Genomic DNA, 23,792 nt, shown 5'->3' on the forward strand with positions numbered 1-23,792 from the left:
CCCCCCCCCCCCCCCCTGTGTACGCGCCTGCGTACATCATATTTGGATCATGTAATAAGTCATATATTGCAATAGTCGCACTTGTTCAAGACTCCCTACATGACTATCGAAATTGCCTTATCGGATGATTATTTTTCAATGGTCTTTCCGCTCTTGTTTTTTGGATTTACTCTTTACCGGACCCTTATTCATGAAGTAAAAGATAAATTTGTCGAAAATAGGAAAGAGGAAAAAAACTTGCAATGGAAGGTAAACTCTTTCAATTCACTTTGAGAAATGGGAGATCTTGGAAGGTTTTGTGTAATACAAATTAACTTTTGAAAAAGCACTTTCCAGCCCTCTATCCCAGCAGTCTTTCTTTGCTTTATGTTTGTGTTTGTTTGTTTTATTTTTGTTTTTGTTTTTTGTCAGGTAGGGGGTTGGTTGTTTTTTTTTATCTTTATCTCTCTCTCTGGGGAGTTTTTCTCTTTTCAGAGATAGTACTGTATTATTTATTTCTTTTTGTACCTTGAATTGTTTTTTTAAAAATATTATTCTGAATGTGATGTATAGTCAGCAAGATGAAAATTGCATGTTTTTCGATTTATGTACTACCTCTGGTATTGAGAAAATAAAACACCTTATAAAAAAAAAAAATATTCATGATATTGATACAGTTATTGGCACAGTGCCCCACTTTTTCAAGCACCAGAAAGTGCCCCTTTAACTTTGTAAAAGTGCCCCTTTTTACATAGGAATAGTGCCCCTTTTACTTTGAAAAGTGCCCCTATTAATTTGTAAAAGTGCCTCTTCCCCTTTTCAACTCTGATAAGTTCCCCTTTTCCTTCGACAAGTTTTCCTCTTTTTTTTGCAATAAGTGTCCATTTTCAGTTCTCATGAGTGCCCTTTTTATTCTCTAATAAGTGCCCCTTTTTCAGGTACGACAAGTGCCTCTTTTCTTTTGTGTTATAAGTGCCCCTTCCCCTTTTAATAACTACCCCCATTTTAACTCGGATAAGCGCACCTTATATTTTCACATGTGCCCCTTTTCCTTTCTAATGTGCCCCTTTTCCTTATGAAAGTGCCACGTTAAAATAAAGAGCCCATTCCCCTTCTCATAAGTACCCCTTATTTGGTAAATGACAAATTTCAGGTACGTGAAGTTACCTATTTACTTCAAATAAGTGCCCCCTTACCTCCGATAGATACCCCTTTCAAATCTGATCGGTGCCCATTTTCTTTTAACCAATGCATCTTTTCCTTTCTAATAAGAGCCCCTTTTTCCTAATGATAAGTGCACCATTGAAAAAAGGCCCCTTCCCTTTTCTGGTAATGACTCTTTTCAGGTACGAGAAGTTACTCCTTTTCACTTCAGATAGTGCCCCCTTATCCTCCGATAAATTCCCTTTGAAATCTGATCGGTGCACATTTTCCTTTAATATCAGTGCCCCTTTTCATATGTGGTCATTGCCCCTTTTCAGGTGCGATAAGTTCCTCTTTTCACCTCCGATAATTCCCCTTTTAACAATGAGGGACCTATCCCTTTTTCATAAATGCCCCTATCAAAATCCGATGGGGGCCCCTTTTCCGTCGACAAATGCCCATTTCCTATTATATGACTGACTTTTTTCATCCCTGATGAGTGCCTCTTTTAGAGGGTGTAAGAAGTGCCCCATTTTCACCTCTCATAATTACTCTTTGTACTTTGACACATGATCCTTTTCTTTTCCTCTCAACATTAAACGGGCCCCAATTACAAACGACGAAGAGCAATTTCTCCCAAAGCTCGCTCGCACGCATCTATAGATGATATACTTATGTTACTTATAAAAGGTCTTTTTAGTCTTCCGTTATGAGAATGTGCTTATAACCCTATCAGGATTGGGTTTTTTCCTCTTTATAAGATGTAATTTTTCGCACTGCGATTTCACAAATCTTAAATGTTTCCTTGCTCGCTTCGCTCGCCCGCAAATAATTTTTCGGACCATCACACCCAGCTGCAAAGCATGATGCTTAAGCAATATCTTGTATGGTGTATGAAGTGAAACAAATCATCCCTGATAATGTAATCATAATGTAGGGGGTATATACCAATGTCGAAAAAGTTGATATTTTCGCTTTGAGATTTCCCTTTGTAGGTGCTTTTTCCAGAAAGTTCCCTTTTTTTTCTTAGTGCCCCCCCCCCCCCCCCCCCTTTGGAAGTCGCTCGGCCGCCCCTGGCAAAGGCTGAAGGACAGTGATGTACATATAGTTAGTTGACAACTAGACTGAATCAGGTTTCATGAATATGAGTCCTGAAGTATTTTCAATTCGTGTAAATTTATAAGGATTTCATGAGATTTGTGTGTTGATACTGTTGTATTTTGTTGGTTATACGATCACCAGAGAACGATATACGTCTCGTGAATTTGTTCATCGTCGGCCGGGCGGCCCGGGCAGGCCGTGTTGAAGTCTTTCACAAGGCCGCTGGGGAAGCGTGTGCAACTACGGCTTCGGAATGGAAGACGCCACAGTTGTCTGCAGGCAGTGGGGCTACCCTCGCGGAGCAATCACAGTAAGGTACTTCGAAGAGAGGTACGGTCATAGCAATGGTCCTTGGGTGCTCTCCTCCGTGAAATGCACAGGCACTGAGGCGAAACTGACCGACTGCCCGGCTGGCCCCTGGGGGTATACCAGGTGTAGCCGCAACAGAGAAGCCGGTGTTATGTGCAAAGGTAAGTGAAAATACTATGCACGTCATTCGAAGCTAAGAATGTTAATGTAATTTCTAATGTCAGAAATGGAATAATCATGCAGCTTAATTGACATTTGCTTTTACATCGAGGGAATCATCTTTAATGTGGGTGGCTTTTGAGATTCCCCACTTCACTTTTTTTTTATTTTTTATAAACTGCTCCAAAAAATAATCTGCAATTTTAGTTCGAGCTATGATATCCCTCGTGGTACTCATTTGTCATACTGGACAGTGGAATAATTGAAAATCCTGCTTATTCTCATTTAAAATAATGCCAAATTGGTAATGATTATGTAATCATGTAATGTGCAGTACACTGAATTTGGGTCACGTAAAAGTGAAAATTTTGCAAAATGTAGTATCATTGTAAACACAATCCATCTTCCAAACAAATGAATAATCCTGACTATTAAAGCCCATCTGCACTAGTTTGGCAAGGAAGGGATTATCCTCCCTGCATGGTCACTGACAGTGGTTATCTCATCAAATCACTCTCAATTAACATAAAAAAGGGGATCATGGGGGACCAACGGTCACCAATAAGGCATTGTTTGCTATATAGAGGGCGCAAATAGCTATAAGTAGTACAGTGGGGCTTTGATATATCATATCACGTCTTTTGTTTCTCCCTATTTCAAGTTAATTTAGGCCTATGTTTATGCCTACTGGTTGATCCATTAAAGCTTAAAGGGATTTGGTAACATTGTTCGATGAGAGAAATGGTGCTAAGGTAGTGAATTCAATGCTAGATATACAATTAAAGATAATCTGAACGTTTGAGTGAAAACAGACCATTATTAAAGATATAGACCGGTAGTGGTAAAATTGCGGTTGAAGGGTTTTGGGTGCAAAATATCCATTCAATATTGTTTAAATATTGCCTTCAGAGGTTTAGATGGCAATACTTCGCAAAAAAAGCAGAAATATATGCCCAAATGTTCAACGTTGAAATGGCTTCGCGATATCTATCCAGGCCGGATCGATATGACAATTTACCAAATATATCAATTAGTAGGCGGTTTCCCGTCAAAATTAGTATCATCACATATTAGTCAACAGATATTCTTTCACATGATTGGTAAAAGAGTAAGAGCTTCCATTTTATTTTGTGAGAGCGGGGGGGGGGGGGCGTTTCCAAAACTGATCTATACCTTTAATGATAAAGTTGGGAAAACTGATATGATCGATTCCTTAATTAACCCAACTACATTATTATTATTTAATTAAATTTTATGTGAGTGTAAATCATCACAAAGCAATGAGTCGGCTCTATATACCATTCCAAACATTTAAGCGTTGAAAGATTTTTTTAAAAGCCTGTTTTATGTCCTTTTTTCATGGGATAATTACAAAATAAATTGGTTGGGAGAATTACTGTTAGAGGTTTGCACAGTGACGCCTTAAAACAAACCCCATAAATATCTATGTGGTTTGAGAATTTTTTCAGGATTTTTTTCATATAATATAGGGTTAGTACAGTAGAAGGAATATAAAAGGTAACATATCATACCAAAAATACGCAGTTTTTTAATAAACCTTCAACAATATTACCGTTCACTTTAAGAGAAACGACCGGTCGCCGACACCCGACAACCGCTAATCGGAAGTTAGTTGACAGAGGTCGCAGAGAGGTTTTTGTCAGTCTTTAAAAGGTTGCCAGGGGTCTCCGCAGCAATTTGGTCGGCTGGAAGTTGACGCTGCTTCATTGAAACCCTTTTGTCGACCAAAATTATTGTGGAAGGTTTTTCTTGGCCTTCCAAGGGTATGTGACAGTTCTCAGACTGATTGCCGACTGATCCCCAGTGGTTGCCGATTATTACCGGGCGATATTTGGTTGAGAAAAGTTGATCTACGAATGATCTAGGATCAGTTACTGATTAGAGGGCAAGTCCATCCTGATATTAATTTTGTTTCTTAGCGAAACAGAAGATAACATGAGAGGAACATGTCAGTGAAAGTTTGAGCAAATTCCGATAAAATTTTGAAAGTTATACACATTTGAAGTTGCGATCGATCAACACAACTTGGCAACACTGCGACGTGTCTTGCGAGCTCCTCTCTAATTTGATCAGTACGTACAATTTCATAAACTTTTATTTTCTTCATCATTGGTGACGGAATGGATTTTTCCATATAATCCTGTAGAAGTTTTTAAGACCTGGAAAAGTTGATAAGTTCAAGGTTTTTGTTGTTGATTTGTGTTCTAGATGGGTATTGAAGTAAATTCAGCTTGGTTGCCAGTTGGGCAACCTTGAGCAACTTTTTTAAAGTCATATTAGCATAATCATCTAATTAGCATATGTGCAATATGTAATAATGTTGCTAATCTCAATCCAGGAGCCTGAAAACATGGATAATACGGCTTTTCAAGGGTTGTCTATCATGACAAGGAATTCATTTATGACACCAATTTTTATTTTTAAGTTTATACATTTGTCTTAAAGGTACTATGTCCCTTTTGCAGCCAACCTCAAATGCTGTAGAACTTTGCAGGAATTATGAATATCATGTATGTCCTATCTGTGAAATTTAAACGTTAGCAGTGTCCTCATATTCAAATTATGCAAGGAAACCCGTTTACTTGCTAGACTTCACTGTCAGACACTATTGAGTGACAGACTGGCTTTTTTTCTTCTTTGGTAATAACATACATTAAAAGAGTTGTAAAGGGTACAAGAGTATTTGTCTACATCAATAACCACTTCTTGTGATGGCCAAGATTAAACTGATTGAATCTTTGCGCAGCATAAAACGTATGACCATTCGGTACAATATTGTCTGAAAATCAAGACTATTACTTTTGGGCTCTATAGCCCTAAAGTCGATTTGACAACTAATAGTCGTTATTTTCCCACTTGAAGACATTTTCAAGCCCCACCTTTTTTTAGGGAAGTTCTAAATTAGTATTATCTTTCAAATGCAGTTGGAATTTAACTTTTTCATTTTTGGCCTGCAAATGGGACATAGTACCTTTAAGTAGCATAATTAGCATAATATGTACAATATATGGACTTCATTGTCATTGTTTATCTATAAAGACTAAGGTCACCTTTTTAGGTCAGCCATTGGCATATATATAATATTTTTTTAAATTTTTTTTTTTTTAGCCGGGGGGGGGGGGGGGGGGGGGGGGGGGGCACGCCCCTGTTTTTCAGTACATTTTGGGCGAATTTAGGGCTGATTTTAACATATTTTTTTTGCGGGGGGGGGGGGGGATGCGGGGGCACGTGCCCCCTGTGCCCCCCTGGATTCGCCACTGGCATGTATGTTGAAAATTTACTTGAGGGAAATTTGTGATCTTTCTAGTTTTGACAATTCTATTGTTGTTTATACTGCTAGTTCACAAATTCAGTTTGTTTTATACTTTTAAATTGAATGAAAAGGATGAAAAAAGTAGTAGAATGAAAACTTAATTACTTGGATCATGTTATTCTGCGATGATTTATTTTCTGCTGCAACAGCCTGGTTAAAACATCAAATGTCAGTCCAAAAGTTAGATAAAGTCTGATCTACTATTTGATGTTACGTATGCTAATCTTTTTGCAGCGGATCAAGAAGAAGAAGCAAATCCCTCTATTTCATTATAGGCCACTTCGGAGATAGGAATTGTACAATAACACAAAATACAAAAACGCCCTTTTTTTTTGGTTGTTTTTTTCTTCTTTTTTTTCCTTCTTTTTTCTAACCGTGATTTAATATATGAATTATATGCATGACTGTAAATTTCCATTTTCACGTCTTTTTTCGGTACCTTCTTATAGTTAAATGTATGTGCCCTCACTGAGCGTTCATGAATGAAAGGCTCTTAATCGTGTCTCTGGATTAGCCGCTGCATGTTTTCAAGATACCTTTATATCTCTCATCTGATTAAATTATCCTTAAGTTAGTGTTGATGAAAATTGCTGTAAAGTGGTAGTCCCACTTAACATAATAAGTTCGGTTTTAATCTTAAGCACAATGAGAGAAATCGATCAGTGAGAGTATGGGGAAATTCTAATAACAGATAATTTCGGTAAATTCGGATGTGCTCTGTTAAAGGGATAGTTGAGTTCTGTTCTCAGACCGAAAATGCCTTCAAAGTACATGCTTATTGCTAGCTCTTAATCTTATATATGACATTTCTAGTGCCCTTTTGGGACCTAAAATTGCTATGAAGGTAATTTTAGACCCCAAAATGGGTAAATTTTAAACAATACGATCATACCAATTCAGCTCCACTTTAAAAAAAAATACGGTGACCGTTAATTTATTAATTAATAATGACAATACATGGGCCGGCTGGACGGGCTGGTTGTGCGTAATACAACCACACGATAAAGCCAACAAAAAAATCCAACATCGGCATTACCTGGCTGAAATACAACGTAAAAGGCGCTATTTCATTTTTTTTCAACGGCTTTTTCAAATTATCGAATATTCGTGGTGGTTCACAAATATTAGTAATCGTTATATTTATGGATATTTCAGCCGTCTCTGAACCGATTTTGATCAAACAAAGATAATTTTGTCATTTTAATCGTATGTTCTTTCAAATTCGACACTCAGTTTTTCATTATCTCACAAACAAATTATTTAGTGTAGCACCCTCTGCAACAGAACTCTTCTATATATCCCTTTAATCAAAACGATCATGGTCACCTTTTCCAGGTTGTGTAAAATATGTTGTTCCGAATTTGTACAAACGTTCGAATTCCTAATTGTTATTATTTGTTTCTATTTGTGTTTGTTATCATTATTTTTTAATATTTTGTGTTGTTGTTGTGTTTTTTAAAAACCCAGGATGGCTTAATCACACGATTGCATTCTTACCCTTATGGGTCCTTTTCACATAGATACATGAAATGTAACTCAAAACATGAAGAAGAAAATGTCACAGTACAAAATGTTAAAGGTGAAGACCAGTATTGGAAACGCCCCAATTTCAAAAATGAAATGGAAGCTCTTATTACCAATCATGTGAAAGAATATGTTTTGACTAATACATCATGATACAAAATTTGCCGGAAAACCGCCTACTAATGGATGTATTTGTTAAATTAGTTTACCTATTGGTGTATGAGAGATAAACGCACGTGTCACGCACGTGTGCGTAGTCCCATAAACATCTATCTGTGTACAGTGCTTCAGTGGCGGATCCAGGGGGGGGGGCCCGGCCCCCCCCCCCCCCCCCTTGAGAAAAAAAATCATGTAAAATCACGTGATTTTTACCTTTTTTTGGGGTTGGGCCCCCCCCCTGGCGCTCAAGGGGGGGTGCAAATTGAATTTTTTTTGAGGACCAAAAAAAAAAAATGTGCTCACTACCCCCCCCCCCCCCCCCCCCCCCCCCCCCCCCCCCCCCCCCCCCCCCCCCCCACTGAGCGACTTTTCGGCCGGCGCGATTTTCAATTTTCGGGAGCAAAAAAAAAAAAGTTGGGCCCCCTCCCCTAAGAAATCCTGGATCCGCGCCTGCAGTGCTTGTAACTTTACGAAGACTGGGCCAAATTTCTTATCATTTTGATGATTCCAGAACCTTGCAGTACACACCAATACTTATATGCTAGATGATCAACCTTTTCTGATCGATTCCACAACGTTTCTTATACTGCACAAGTATATGACATAAGAGCAAATGGTATATGAACCATCAATGTTTGCAAAGTTTGTTAAACAATTAAATGAATAAGTACATGGCAATGTACGAAGAAACAGCAGTACATTGTAGCCATGTCGGAATACCCTGCCTTTAACATGATTAGGCAAAATATTAACTACAACAAAATGTCATGCACCTTTCCCCTTTTATTCTTATTTTTACTTCTGTCTCTACAGCCAATCCCAAAGGTGAGATTACTTTTGTTGTTATTGTTTATGGTGGTGGTGGTGTTGTAAATGTTTTTTTTTTTTTTCTTTCTTCCCCTTTATCTTCTTATCATAACCCAATTACTAACGTCGCTGGGCCATTTTAGTCTTGTTACTGGTGGTGGTGTTGTTGTTTTTTATATAGTTTTTGTGGAATCGGGGTTGTCGTTGTTGTTGTTTTGTTTATATATCTCCTGTATCATCTTATCATAACCCAAGTATTGACGTCGCCAGACCATTTCACCAAATTTATACTATAATTTGACAATTTCCTTAACTCATTATACAATTTAGAGCAGCGTTTTTCAACCTTTCATTAGTGACAGGTCTCCCCTTTTCCAAATTGATCTCGTTGCCCAGAATTATTATGTTTCTAAAATGTTGTGAGCGAGTGAAGAGAATGAGAGTGGTTTAATAATATTTAGATATAGAATATAATAATTGTACGATATACCTTGCTGTCCGAACATGACGACATTCAGCCACCTCGCTGCCAAGTAGAAGGATATAAGGGGTTCTCGTTGCCCAAATATTGAGATAGTCGGACACTTCGCTGCCCGAACCAATTTTGTTTTAAAATGTTACGAGCGAGTGAAGTGAGCGATGAAGAAAGACATTTAATTATCTTTAAAATGTTATTTCGTAAGGAAAATAGTCCTTCATCATACACTGTCGCTCATGGAATATGTGGAATATTTTTGTTTTACCCCAATTTATGGAATTATTTTAAAAAATAATTTTAAAAAAATAGATCTAGATAATAGTATACATTCTCAGATTTTATTGAATAATAATTTGACAATGTGTGTTTTGCTACTATGCTTATCAAATAGGGGACCTACGACCTTAAGTCATAAATGACAGTAATGAGGATTAATGCCCCACAAAAGGACACTAATATGGCACATAGACACGGTTTGATCCTGGGGCCTCACAGTTACGAGGCCATTGCTTTGTCACTGAACCATGACTGTACGCAGCGGGGGCTAGGGTAGGCGGCAGTTTCCATAAATTTAAAAAAAAACACAGAAAATGCAATAATTTTCCAATAATTTATTGCCTTTTACCCCGGTTCCCAACAGAAAAAATCCTCTGTGTGCCCATGCCTTAAGCCATGATGCATGGCCATCCAGGATTTTCCAAAAATCGCGCCGTTTTACCGTTTTACTTTTATCTTCTTCTTTTTCCCCTTTTTTTTCTTCACTTGGCCGCCCAAGGGGGGGGGGGGTTAAACTGCCGAAACCCCCTAGATTCGCGTCCCTGCCCCTAGAGATGTCTTGCGGCACCCCTGTTGAAAAACAATGATCTAGAGAAATCAAAATACGTGATGTCATAGTGTGGACTAATCGGGTGAAGAGCACGGCTTTTTGCCGTATATAGACTCGGAGACGATCTGTTTTTTGTTTTTGTTTCTGGCTTTATTTACCGGGCCAATATTCATGATCCTGATAGTAACCGTACAAGGCTAGCTGTGCGCTTTAGCACATACATGTACATCTAGTTAGTTGACAACTAGGCTGGATCAGGCTTTATGAATGTGAGCCCTGAAGTCTTTTCGATTTGTGTAAATTTATTTAGATTTTGTGAGATATGTGTTTTTGATATACTGTTGTATTTATTTTTGATTATACGACCACAGAGAACGATATCCGTCTTATGAGCGCCTTCCCCACGTTGACCCGGTTGGGCCGTCTCGAAGTCTATCACGAAGGCACGTGGGGCAACGTGTGCAACCAAGATGACTTCGATTTGCAATCCGCCAGCGTTGCCTGCAAGCAGTGGGGCTTTCGCTATGGTGCTTACGCAATAATTCAATCATTAGGGCGTTATGGAAGTGGAAGTGGCCGTTTCTGGCTCTCCACCGTGAGATGCGTAGGCACTGAGGCGAAACTGGCCGACTGCCCGGCTGACCCCTGGGGGCAAAACCAGTGCTCCCGCGACCAAACAACCGGTATTATATGCAGAGGTAAGATAACGTACTATCGCTGATTAATTATGCCATCCGTAGCTTAGAATGTAAATGTAATGTTTAATGTTTGTTAATGAAATAATTAGGTGGCTTAATTTATATTTGCTATTCATCATGTTTTACAGGGAATCTTCTTTACATTTGCCATTTAGGTTGCTTCCAGTGAGATTCCCCACTTCACTTTTATCTTTAAAAACTCCAACGAAAGAAATCCGCAATTCACGTTTGGGCTTTGATATCTCTCGTAGTAGGCTACTACTTTTTCGTACTTGATTGGTATCATTGAAAAAGCCTGCTTATTCTCGTTTACGGTGCTGCCCCAATCCGGTGGTGAATGGGGTCCAGTCAAAAGTGAAATTTTGCAAAACGCATTAGTATTGGCAATAGAAAACCAATGTGAACACAATCTGTCTTCCAAACAAATGAAGGATTCATGATTATTTACAAATTTGTTATAACGTCCCTTTTTTTCTGTCTTCCTATTTCACAGGAGATCGCGGCGGTAAGTTTATGCGACATTTATTCTCTAATGATAAGTTCAGTTAACCCTATTTTATGACTCCTGGTTGGTGCATTAAAGCTTAAGTCACTCTAGATCGGAGATACGACCGGTCGCCGACATCCGACAACCGCTAGGTCGCAGAGAGATTTTTGTCAGTCTTTAAAAGGTTTCCAGTGGTTTGAATTCCGCAGCATTTTGGTCGGCTGGAGGTTGACGCTGCTTCATCGAAAACCTTTTGTTGACAGGGTAGGCAACAGTTCTCAGACTGATTGCCGACTGATCCCCAATATAGTTGCCGACTATTACCGGGCGATATTTGGTTGATAAAAGTTGACCTACGAAAGTTCAGTTACTGATTAGAGGGGAAGTCTACCCTGATATCAATTTCATTTTAAGAGAAGCAAATTCCGATAAAAATAGCAAGTTATACATTTTTCAAGTTGCGATTAATCAAACACTAATTGGCACCACTGTGACGTATCTTGCGAGCTCTTCTCCACACCAGATTTCATAAACTTTCATTCTCTTCGTTATTGACGACGGAATAGATTTTTTCCATACAGGGGTTGAATAGAAACATGTTTGCATTGATTACATTTACATGTATATATGATTGAAAATTTACTCGAGGTCAAAAAAAATATCTGATTTTGACAATTCTATTGTTGTTTATAGTTCGAAACTTTAGTTTGTCTTATATTTTTCCACTGAAAGAAAAGAAGATGAACAAAGGAGAAGATAGACAATTTAATTAATTACTTCGATCATGTTATTCTTTTTAAAAATTTATTTCCTGCTGCAACAGCCTATTAAAAATACCAAATTTTATCCGAAATTTAAATAATGTCTGATAATTTTAAATGATGTTATGGGTGCGAATCGATCTAATGTGGATGCAACAAAAAGAAAGTCCCTCCATTTCATAATAAGCCACTTCGGATATACAACTTGTACAATAGGCCATTTTCGTAATGTAATCAAATCTCATGCACAAGTCTTTTTTTAAGTCCTTTCGTTACAAATGATTCCATACACAGGTTACGAATAATTGTATTTTAATATCATTTTAACACTCCGCTTCACTCGCTCACAACATTTTAGAAACAGGATAATTCTGGGCAAAGAGATGCCCGACAATATCCTAATGTTCGTGTATCGATCGAGGTGATTAAATATTTGATTTGTGTATATATGCATTCGGCAGCGAGGTGCCAGCTTTCATAATGTTATATCTTATATATATATATATATATATATATATATATATATAGTTTAATATCTTACCTAATGTGTCTTGATTGCAAAATGATATTTTTACCATGTTATATTTTTTGTTCGCTCGCTGCGCTCGCCTGCTAACTTTAGAAACAAATGTGCCCGTTAGTGTATACATGTCACTTGATGAGTGCCATAGTGATGAAAAACTGGTCTTCTGTGATCAATTTGGGATAGGGGTGACTCGAAACTTGTTATTTCTTAAAAGGGTACCGAAACTAATCAAAAAAACGCTGAAAAACGCTGAAATAAATGATCCCAATTATCCACAGATCTATAACACAATAGAACGTCCCATTTTCTGCATTTTATTGAATGATCACAGCAAAAGTTATGGAGCTGCCTCACAAATACTTTTTCCCTCTTGAAAAGAATACTTCGATCCCCCTCCGTATATCATAAAATGTACAGCCGGTGCATACATGAAATATGAAAACATTGGCCATTGATCTCCTACCAGTTGTTTATTATTGCCGATCAACCGCCGAAAAACTGCCAACCAATCGTAAATATTTCCAGGAGCTGTCGCAAATAATTTAAATCGTTGATGTTTGGACAATTTGTATAGGATACTTGACAACCGATCGGCAACTGCCCTTTAACCTATCTACCGTGTGAGTCAAAAAAAAGTTTACACCCAGAAAATTGCTAATTATTTTAAAAATCATCTATGAACAGTAAATGATTATACATCTTATGAAAGAGTGTTTTATCCCAAATCATTTGGTATCATTTTTGTGTGCAAAAATCGACTTGCGCCAAAGTGATGCCTACAGCATTATTATGTTGGGATTAGCGGAGTGAGAGAATGAATTGAATGTATCAAATGAAATGCATTGGATATGCTTTTTGCAGAAGCAATTTCACGCACTCACAAACACACGCACAAATGTACGTTGATATTTGATATTTGATATGTGTGGCATGATTCAAATTGTTATTGCTATTGTTATTTGTTAATTGGATCTGTAAAGACCGAATTAATACCCAAATCCCAATTGTTTTATTCAAACATCACACAAGCAACTTTGGCGCAAGTCGATTTTTGCACTCTCGCAAACTGTTCATAGATGATTTTTAAAATAATTAGCAATTTCCTAGGTGTAAACTTTTTTTGACTCACACTGTATAACAGTTACTGATCGCCCATTTTGAAGTTTTTTTCAAAATGGTTATCGATGGTGGCTGCTTTTTCTGTTTGTCAGACGTCGTTAAATTTAATTGAATTATATTTACTGCTCTGTGTTTTCTCTTTTAAATTACAGGACAGGTAACTTCAAGGGGGCTTTATAACATGACAGAAGAGGTAAGAACAACACCAACAATCGTATTACCCCACCCTTGAATAGAGGGGCGAGGCAAACTTATCGCCACCCCCATCCCGTAAAACTAAATATATAATAATAATAACAATTAAAAATAATGATAAAATAAATAAAAACAATTAAAACAATAATGAATAAACAATTAAACGAAATTTAAAGAATGAAAGAATAAATATTAGAGATTTTCTTTTTTTTTAAACATGACTGTGGGCAGATTTTCGGCATACTCTAGGTTCGCTGCTTCACGCATGCTTGCTCGCATTCGTAATAGCAGTTTTTGTTCATGCAAGTACTGTATGCCTACTGTGCTGAGTGCTTCACACGGGCTATTGATCTCACCATCAGATTATGAGATTATCTCAAAAATAAACTTGGCACTGGGGGGATTTGTGGCTTGGCACAATGGGGTTTAGCCCTGTGGCTCTGTGCTGTATTCATTGTGGCAGGTTAAGAGTTAACAGCACACTATATAACTGTTTGTACCAACAGGAAGAAGAAGAAGCCTATGCCGAGAAGGACGAAGATTTTTTGCAGTATCTCAAGGTGGGCATCTCTCATTATTAATGTATGTTAAGGAAAGGCACACAGGAGGAGGGGGGGGGGGGGGTAAATTGTCGAAGGGTGTAACCATTATTGAGGAAAGGCCTGATAATTACCCGATTTTATTTCATTTTTTCTCGATTTTTCCCCCCTTTTTTCCCATTTTTTTCTCGCTTTTTTCCTTATTTTCCAGATTTTCCCCTTATTTTGTCTATTTTTCCTTATTTCCCCCTATTTCCCCCCAATTTTCTTACCACAAAAAAAAAGGGGGGGGGAGGAATGTTGTTAGATGCCTCCCCCGGAATCCTCTTCTTCTTTTTACTCAACGGGGGCGTGGTTGAGGGGAATTTAAAAAAAAATAGTGCTCACTATCACCCCTGGGAGGGAGCAATGCAAGTATTTGGGACAGTGTTGGAATGAGCCCGTTTACAATGGAATTAACATTTGTAAAACGTAGCCTAATAAAACACATTTGAAAAAAACAAAAACATACATACTTGAAAACGAAATGATAAGGCTTTTGAAAGAAAACATCTATAATAGGTCCCATACCAAGCAGAAATTGAAAGAATGATCAAATGCTTGAATCGAACTGATAATTAGGCTTTGGAACATTTCAATTGCGCATTTTGATATGCACTGAACTATGCGCATCGTGACGTTATAGTTATTTCTTTTCTGATTTTAGATAGAGAAAGGGGGCTCAATGAGGTATTTTGTATTTAAAAATAACTGAAAAAATTGTCTTAGCAGCCCAAAATAGTTCATATTCTCATTCCGTTGGCATGTCCTAAAAAGACACATCAAATAATACGTAAAATTGGAGGAGGAGGGAAAACGGGGTGTTATACAGTGCATCCCAGAAAAAAGGAAACCGATGATTATCGATGTTTTATCATAACTTAATCACAATTATAACTAATAAATGATACATAAAGTCTTTCGTATACGGCTGATTGTCAACGAAACGGATTTAAGTCTTTTGTCAATTCCGTTTGTTGCTACGGCAGGCAGCCAGTGAAAACGAATTTGTTTAATCAAATTATGGTAATGCAAGCATCACTTTAAGCAAACAGAACTTTGTTATTCCTTGCTCATTTTTCCTGATTGAGGTGTCATATGAAAGGGCAGAAACTGAACTTTCTAGAAATGCGGATTTCCCTACGAAATTTAGATACCGCCCGCCAAATGTCTTTTTGATTTCCTTCCTTCAAATTGCTTTAAATCACTCATGCGTGAAATATGCATCATATGAGTTTCATCAAATGAAAGAGGAGGCTCTAAGCTTTACAAATATGTGTCATTTATTTATAATAATTGTGAATAATTTATGATAAAACCTCAATACTTCTCGGTTTCGTTTTTTCTGGGACGCACTGTATAAACGCCCGAGCTTTTCCCTTTAAATTCTCTTACACTCGAGTTCCTGATTGTCACCTTTAAGAGCACTATAACTTTTTTTACCAACAGGAAGAAGAAGAAGCCTATGCCGAGAAGGACGAAGATTTTTTGCAGAATCTCAAGGTGGGCATCTCTCATTATTAATGTATGTTAAGGAAAGGCACACAGGAGGGGGGGGGGGGTAAATTGTCGAAGAGTGTAACCATTATTGAGGAAAGGCCTCGATACTTCTCGGTTTCGTTTTTTCTGGGACGCACTGTATAAACGCCCGAGCTTTTCCCTTTAAATTCTCTTACACTCGAGTTCCTGATTGTCACCTTTAAAGGGGAAGTCCACCCTGAAATTAAGTTAGTTTTAATAGGAGTAGAAAAATGAGAGAAACAAGTCAGTGAAAGTTTGAGCAAATTCCGATTAAAAAAAAGGAAGTTAGGATTTTTGAAGTTGTGATCAATCAAACACAAATTGGCAACTCTATGACGTATCATGCGAGCTCAACTTCCATTTGCTCAGTACTAAAAAAATCTAAAATTTCCATTTTCCCTCAAGAAAAATTTCAACCATACATGCACCCTAAATATAATAATTGCAAATATGTTTCTATACTCCCCCTGCAAGGAACAAATATATATTCCGTCATCAATAACGAAGAAAACATGATTTTATGGAATATTATGCACAAAGCAAATGAAGGAGAGCTCGTATAATAAGTCACAGAGTTGCCAATTTGTATTTGATTGATCACAACTTCAATAATTCATAACTTTCTTATTTTCATTCAGAATTTGCTCAAACTTTCACTCACCTGATTTTCTTATTATTCTGCCTCTATCGAAACAAACTTATTTTGGGGTTGGACTTTCCCTTTAAGAGCACTATAACTTTTTTTACCAACAGGAAGAAGAAGAAGCCTATGCCGAGAAGGACGAAGATTTTTTGCAGTATCTCAAGGTGGGCATCTCTCATTATTAATGTATGTTAAGGAAAGGCACACAGGAGGAGGGGGGGGGGGGGTAAATTGTCGAAGGGTGTAACCATTATTGAGGAAAGGCCTGATAATTACCCGATTTTATTTCATTTTTTCTCGATTTTCCCCCCTTTTTTCCCATTTTTTTCTCGCTTTTTTCCTTATTTTCCAGATTTTCCCCTTATTTTTTCTATTTTTCCTTATTTCCCCCTATTTCCCCCCAATTTTCTTACCACAAAAAAAGGGGGGGGGGGGAATTTTGTTAGATGCCTCCCCCGGAATCCTCTTCTTCTTTTTTTTTTTACTCAAGGGGGGCGTGGTTGAGGGGAATTTAAAAAAAAATAGTGCTCACTATCACCCCTGGGAGGGAGCAATGCAAGTATTTGGGACAGTGTTGGAATGAGCCCGTTTACAATGGAATTAACATTTGTAAAACGTAGCCTAATAAAACACATTTGAAAAAAAAAAAACGTACATACTTGAAAACGAAATGATAAGGCTTTTGAAAGAAAACATCTATAATAGGTCCCATACCAAGCAGAAATTGAAAGAATGATCAAATGCTTGAATCGATCTGATAATTAGGCTTTGGAACATTTCAATCGCGCATTTTGATATGCACTGAACTATGCGCATCGTGACGTTATAGTTATTTCTTTTCTGATTTTAGATAGAGAAAGGGGGCTCAATGAGGTATTTTGTATTTATAAATAACTGAAAAAATTGTCGGCTTAGCAGCCCAAAATAGTTCATATTCTCATTCCGTTGGCATGTCCTAAAAAGACACATCAAATAATACGTAAAATTGGAGGAGGAGGGAAAACGGGGTGTTATACAGTGCATCCCAGAAAAAAGGAAACCGATGATTATCGATGTTTTATCATAACTGAATCACAATTATAACTAATAAATGATACATAAAGTCTTTCGTATACGGCTGATTGTCAACGAAACGGATTTAAGTCTTTTGTCAATTCCGTTTGTTGCTACAGCAGGCAGCCAGTGAAAACGAATTTGTTTAATCAAATTATGGTAATGCAAGCATCACTTTAAGCAAACAGAACTTTGTTATTCCTTGCTCATTTTTCCTGATTGAGGTGTCATATGAAAGGGCAGAAACTGAACTTTCTAGAAATGTGGATTTCCCTACGAAATTCAGATACCGCCCGCCAAATGTCTTTTTGGTTTCCTTCCTTCAAATTGCTTTAAATCACTCATGTGTGAAATATGCATCATATGAGTTTCATCAAATGAAAGAGGAGGCTCTAAGCTTTACAAATATGTGTCATTTATTTATAATAATTGTGAATAATTTATGATAAAACCTCAATACTTCTCGGTTTCGTTTTTTCTGGGACGCACTGTATAAACGCCCGAGCTTTTCCCTTTAAATTCTCTTACACTCGAGTTCCTGATTGTCACCTTTAAGAGCACTATAACTTTTTTTACCAACAGGAAGAAGAAGCCTATGCCGAGAAGGACGAAGATTTTTTGCAGAATCTCAAGGTGGGCATCTCTCATTATTAATGTATGTTAAGGAAAGGCACACAGGAGGGGGGGGGGGGTAAATTGTCGAAGAGTGTAACCATTATTGAGGAAAGGCCTGATAATTACCCGATTTTAATTCATTTTTTCTCGATTTTTTCCCCCCGTTTTTTCCCATTTTTTTCTCGCTTTTTTCCTTATTTTCCAGATTTTCCCCTTATTTTTCTATTTTTCCTTATTTCCCCCTATTTCCCCCAATTTTCTTACCACAAAAAAAGGGGGGGGGGAGGAATTTTGTTAGATGCCTCCCCCAGAATCCTCTTCTTCTTTTTTTTTTACTCAAGGGGGGCGTGGTTGAGGGGAATTTAAAAAAAAAATAGTGCTCACTATCACCCCTGGGAGGGAGCAATGCAAGTATTTGGGACAGTGTTGGAATGAGCCCGTTTACAATGGAATTAACATTGTAAAACGTAGCCTAATAAAACACATTTGAAAAAAAAAAAACGTACATACTTGAAAACGAAATGATAAGGCTTTTGAAAGAAAACATCTATAATAGGTCCCATACCAAGCAGAAATTGAAAGAATGATCAAATGCTTGAATCGATCTGATAATTAGGCTTTGAAACATTTCAATTGCGCATTTTGATATGCACTGAACTATGCGCATCGTGACGTTATAGTTATTTCTTTTCTGATTTTAGATAGAGAAAGGGGGCTCAATGAGGTATTTTGTATTTATAAATAACTGAAAAAATTGTCGGCTTAGCAGCCCAAAATAGTTCATATTCTCATTCCGTTGGCATGTCCTAAAAAGACACATCAAATAATACGTAAAATTGGAGGAGGAGGGAAAACCGGGTGTTATACAGTGCATCCCAGAAAAAAGGAAACCGATGATTATCGATGTTTTATCATAACTGAATCACAATTATAACTAATAAATGATACATAAAGTCTTTCGTATACGGCTGATTGTCAACGAAACGGATTTAAGTCTTTTGTCAATTCCGTTTGTTGCTACAGCAGGCAGCCAGTGAAAACGAATTTGTTTAATCAAATTATGGTAATGCAAGCATCACTTTAAGCAAACAGAACTTTGTTATTCCTTGCTCATTTTTCCTGATTGAGGTGTCATATGAAAGGGCAGAAACTGAACTTTCTAGAAATGTGGATTTCCCTACGAAATTCAGATACCGCCCGCCAAATGTCTTTTTGGTTTCCTTCCTTCAAATTGCTTTAAATCACTCATGCGTGAAATATGCATCATATGAGTTTCATCAAATGAAAGAGGAGGCTCTAAGCTTTACAAATATGTGTCATTTATTTATAATAATTGTGAATAATTTATGATAAAACCTCAATACTTCTCGGTTTCGTTTTTTCTGGGACGCACTGTATAAACGCCCGAGCTTTTCCCTTTAAATTCTCTTACACTCGAGTTCCTGATTGTCACCTTTAAGAGCACTATAACTTTTTTTACCAACAGGAAGAAGAAGCCTATGCCGAGAAGGACGAAGATTTTTTGCAGAATCTCAAGGTGGGCATCTCTCATTATTAATGTATGTTAAGGAAAGGCACACAGGAGGGGGGGGGGGTAAATTGTCGAAGAGTGTAACCATTATTGAGGAAAGGCCTGATAATTACCCGATTTTAATTCATTTTTTCTCGATTTTTTCCCCCCGTTTTTTCCCATTTTTTTCTCGCTTTTTTCCTTATTTTCCAGATTTTCCCCTTATTTTTCTATTTTTCCTTATTTCCCCCTATTTCCCCCAATTTTCTTACCACAAAAAAAGGGGGGGGGGAGGAATTTTGTTAGATGCCTCCCCCAGAATCCTCTTCTTCTTTTTTTTTTACTCAAGGGGGGCGTGGTTGAGGGGAATTAAAAAAAAAATAGTGCTCACTATCACCCCTGGGAGGGAGCAATGCAAGTATTTGGGACAGTGTTGGAATGAGCCCGTTTACAATGGAATTAACATTTGTAAAACGTAGCCTAATAAAACACATTTGAAAAAAAAAAAACGTACATACTTGAAAACGAAATGATAAGGCTTTTGAAAGAAAACATCTATAATAGGTCCCATACCAAGCAGAAATTGAAAGAATGATCAAATGCTTGAATCGATCTGATAATTAGGCTTTGGAACATTTCAATTGCGCATTTTGATATGCACTGAACTATGCGCATCGTGACGTTATAGTTATTTCTTTTCTGATTTTAGATAGAGAAAGGGGGCTCAATGAGGTATTTTGTATTTATAAATAACTGAAAAAATTGTCGGCTTAGCAGCCCAAAATAGTTCATATTCTCATTCCGTTGGCATGTCCTAAAAAGACACATCAAATAATACGTAAAATTGGAGGAGGAGGGAAAACGGGGTGTTATACAGTGCATCCCAGAAAAAAGGAAACCGATGATTATCGATGTTTTATCATAACTGAATCACAATTATAACTAATAAATGATACATAAAGTCTTTCGTATACGGCTGATTGTCAACGAAACGGATTTAAGTCTTTTGTCAATTCCGTTTGTTGCTACAGCAGGCAGCCAGTGAAAACGAATTTGTTTAATCAAATTATGGTAATGCAAGCATCACTTTAAGCAAACAGAACTTTGTTATTCCTTGCTCATTTTTCCTGATTGAGGTGTCATATGAAAGGGCAGAAACTGAACTTTCTAGAAATGTGGATTTCCCTACGAAATTCAGATACCGCCCGCCAAATGTCTTTTTGGTTTCCTTCCTTCAAATTGCTTTAAATCACTCATGCGTGAAATATGCATCATATGAGTTTCATCAAATGAAAGAGGAGGCTCTAAGCTTTACAAATATGTGTCATTTATTTATAATAATTGTGAATAATTTATGATAAAACCTCAATACTTCTCAATTTCTTTTTTTCTGGGACGCACTGTATAAACGCCCGAGCTTTTCCCTTTAAATTCTCTTACACTCGATTTCCTGATTGTCACCTTTAAAGGGGAAGTCCACCCTGAAATTAAGTTAGTTTTAATAGGAGTAGAAAAATGAGAGAAACAAGTCAGTGAAAGTTTGAGCAAATTCCGATTAAAAAAAGGAAGTTAGGATTTTTGAAGTTGTGATCAATCAAACACAAATTGGCAACTCTATGACGTATCATGCGAGCTCAACTTCCATTTGCTCAGTACTAAAAAAATCTAAAATTTCCATTTTCCCTCAAGAAAAATTTCAACCATACATGCACCCTAAATATAATAATTGCAAATATGTTTCTATACTCCCCCTGCAAGGAACAAATATATATTCCGTCATCAATAACGAAGAAAACATGATTTTATGGAATATTATGCACAAAGCAAATGAAGGAGAGCTCGTATAATAAGTCACAGAGTTGCCAATTTGTATTTGATTGATCACAACTTCAATAATTCATAACTTTCTTATTTTCATTCAGAATTTGCTCAAACTTTCACTCACCTGATTTTCTTATTATTCTGCCTCTATCGAAACAAACTTATTTTGGGGTTGGACTTTCCCTTTAAGAGCACTATAACTTTTTTTACCAACAGGAAGAAGAAGAAGCCTATGCCGAGAAGGACGAAGATTTTTTGCAGTATCTCAAGGTGGGCATCTCTCATTATTAATGTATGTTAAGGAAAGGCACACAGGAGGAGGGGGGGGGGGGGGTAAATTGTCGAAGGGTGTAACCATTATTGAGGAAAGGCCTGATAATTACCCGATTTTATTTCATTTTTTCTCGATTTTTCCCCCCTTTTTTCCCATTTTTTTCTCGCTTTTTTCCTTATTTTCCAGATTTTCCCCTTATTTTTTCTATTTTTCCTTATTTCCCCCTATTTCCCCCAATTTTCTTACCACAAAAAAAGGGGGGGGGGAGGAATTTTGTTAGATGCCTCCCCCGGAATCCTCTTCTTCTTTTTTTTTTACTCAAGGGGGGCGTGGTTGAGGGGAATTTAAAAAAAAAATAGTGCTCACTATCACCCCTGGGAGGGAGCAATGCAAGTATTTGGGACAGTGTTGGAATGAGCCCGTTTACAATGGAATTAACATTTGTAAAACGTAGCCTAATAAAACACATTTGAAAAAAAAAAAACGTACATACTTGAAAACGAAATGATAAGGCTTTTGAAAGAAAACATCTATAATAGGTCCCATACCAAGCAGAAATTGAAAGAATGATCAAATGCTTGAATCGATCTGATAATTAGGCTTTGGAACATTTCAATCGCGCATTTTGATATGCACTGAACTATGCGCATCGTGACGTTATAGTTATTTCTTTTCTGATTTTAGATAGAGAAAGGGGGCTCAATGAGGTATTTTGTATTTATAAATAACTGAAAAAATTGTCGGCTTAGCAGCCCAAAATAGTTCATATTCTCATTCCGTTGGCATGTCCTAAAAAGACACATCAAATAATACGTAAAATTGGAGGAGGAGGGAAAACGGGGTGTTATACAGTGCATCCCAGAAAAAAGGAAACCGATGATTATCGATGTTTTATCATAACTGAATCACAATTATAACTAATAAATGATACATAAAGTCTTTCGTATACGGCTGATTGTCAACGAAACGGATTTAAGTCTTTTGTCAATTCCGTTTGTTGCTACAGCAGGCAGCCAGTGAAAACGAATTTGTTTAATCAAATTATGGTAATGCAAGCATCACTTTAAGCAAACAGAACTTTGTTATTCCTTGCTCATTTTTCCTGATTGAGGTGTCATATGAAAGGGCAGAAACTGAACTTTCTAGAAATGTGGATTTCCCTACGAAATTCAGATACCGCCCGCCAAATGTCTTTTTGGTTTCCTTCCTTCAAATTGCTTTAAATCACTCATGTGTGAAATATGCATCATATGAGTTTCATCAAATGAAAGAGGAGGCTCTAAGCTTTACAAATATGTGTCATTTATTTATAATAATTGTGAATAATTTATGATAAAACCTCAATACTTCTCGGTTTCGTTTTTTCTGGGACGCACTGTATAAACGCCCGAGCTTTTCCCTTTAAATTCTCTTACACTCGAGTTCCTGATTGTCACCTTTAAGAGCACTATAACTTTTTTTACCAACAGGAAGAAGAAGCCTATGCCGAGAAGGACGAAGATTTTTTGCAGAATCTCAAGGTGGGCATCTCTCATTATTAATGTATGTTAAGGAAAGGCACACAGGAGGGGGGGGGGTAAATTGTCGAAGAGTGTAACCATTATTGAGGAAAGGCCTGATAATTACCCGATTTTAATTCATTTTTTCTCGATTTTTTCCCCCCGTTTTTTCCCATTTTTTTCTCGCTTTTTTCCTTATTTTCCAGATTTTCCCCTTATTTTTCTATTTTTCCTTATTTCCCCCTATTTCCCCCAATTTTCTTACCACAAAAAAAGGGGGGGGGGGAGGAATTTTGTTAGATGCCTCCCCCAGAATCCTCTTCTTCTTTTTTTTTTTACTCAAGGGGGGCGTGGTTGAGGGGAATTTAAAAAAAAAATAGTGCTCACTATCACCCCTGGGAGGGAGCAATGCAAGTATTTGGGACAGTGTTGGAATGAGCCCGTTTACAATGGAATTAACATTTGTAAAACGTAGCCTAATAAAACACATTTGAAAAAAAAAAAACGTACATACTTGAAAACGAAATGATAAGGCTTTTGAAAGAAAACATCTATAATAGGTCCCATACCAAGCAGAAATTGAAAGAATGATCAAATGCTTGAATCGATCTGATAATTAGGCTTTGGAACATTTCAATTGCGCATTTTGATATGCACTGAACTATGCGCATCG

General features: G+C 37.2%; 1 protein-coding gene across 1 annotated transcript in view; it reads left to right on the plus strand.

The window, feature by feature from the left end:
- Window positions 1-2,441: 2,441 nt before the first annotated feature.
- The window catches only part of LOC583243, a gene marked incomplete at its 5' end in the record, with an annotated part of 28,772 nt that continues 7,421 nt past the window's right edge, over window positions 2,442-23,792 (plus strand). The window contains 12 exon segments of the mRNA XM_030989265.1: window positions 2,442-2,693; window positions 8,522-8,533; window positions 10,191-10,517; window positions 11,011-11,022; window positions 13,563-13,603; window positions 14,112-14,165; window positions 15,633-15,686; window positions 16,458-16,511; window positions 17,983-18,033; window positions 19,502-19,552; window positions 21,563-21,616; window positions 23,090-23,140. Coding sequence (XP_030845125.1) covers window positions 2,442-2,693; window positions 8,522-8,533; window positions 10,191-10,517; window positions 11,011-11,022; window positions 13,563-13,603; window positions 14,112-14,165; window positions 15,633-15,686; window positions 16,458-16,511; window positions 17,983-18,033; window positions 19,502-19,552; window positions 21,563-21,616; window positions 23,090-23,140 — 1,013 coding nt within the window.

The sequence above is a fragment of the Strongylocentrotus purpuratus genome, unplaced genomic scaffold (assembly GCF_000002235.5).
Source record: "Strongylocentrotus purpuratus isolate Spur 01 unplaced genomic scaffold, Spur_5.0 spur5_scaffold_18, whole genome shotgun sequence".
Taxonomy (NCBI): Eukaryota; Metazoa; Echinodermata; class Echinoidea; order Camarodonta; family Strongylocentrotidae; genus Strongylocentrotus; species Strongylocentrotus purpuratus.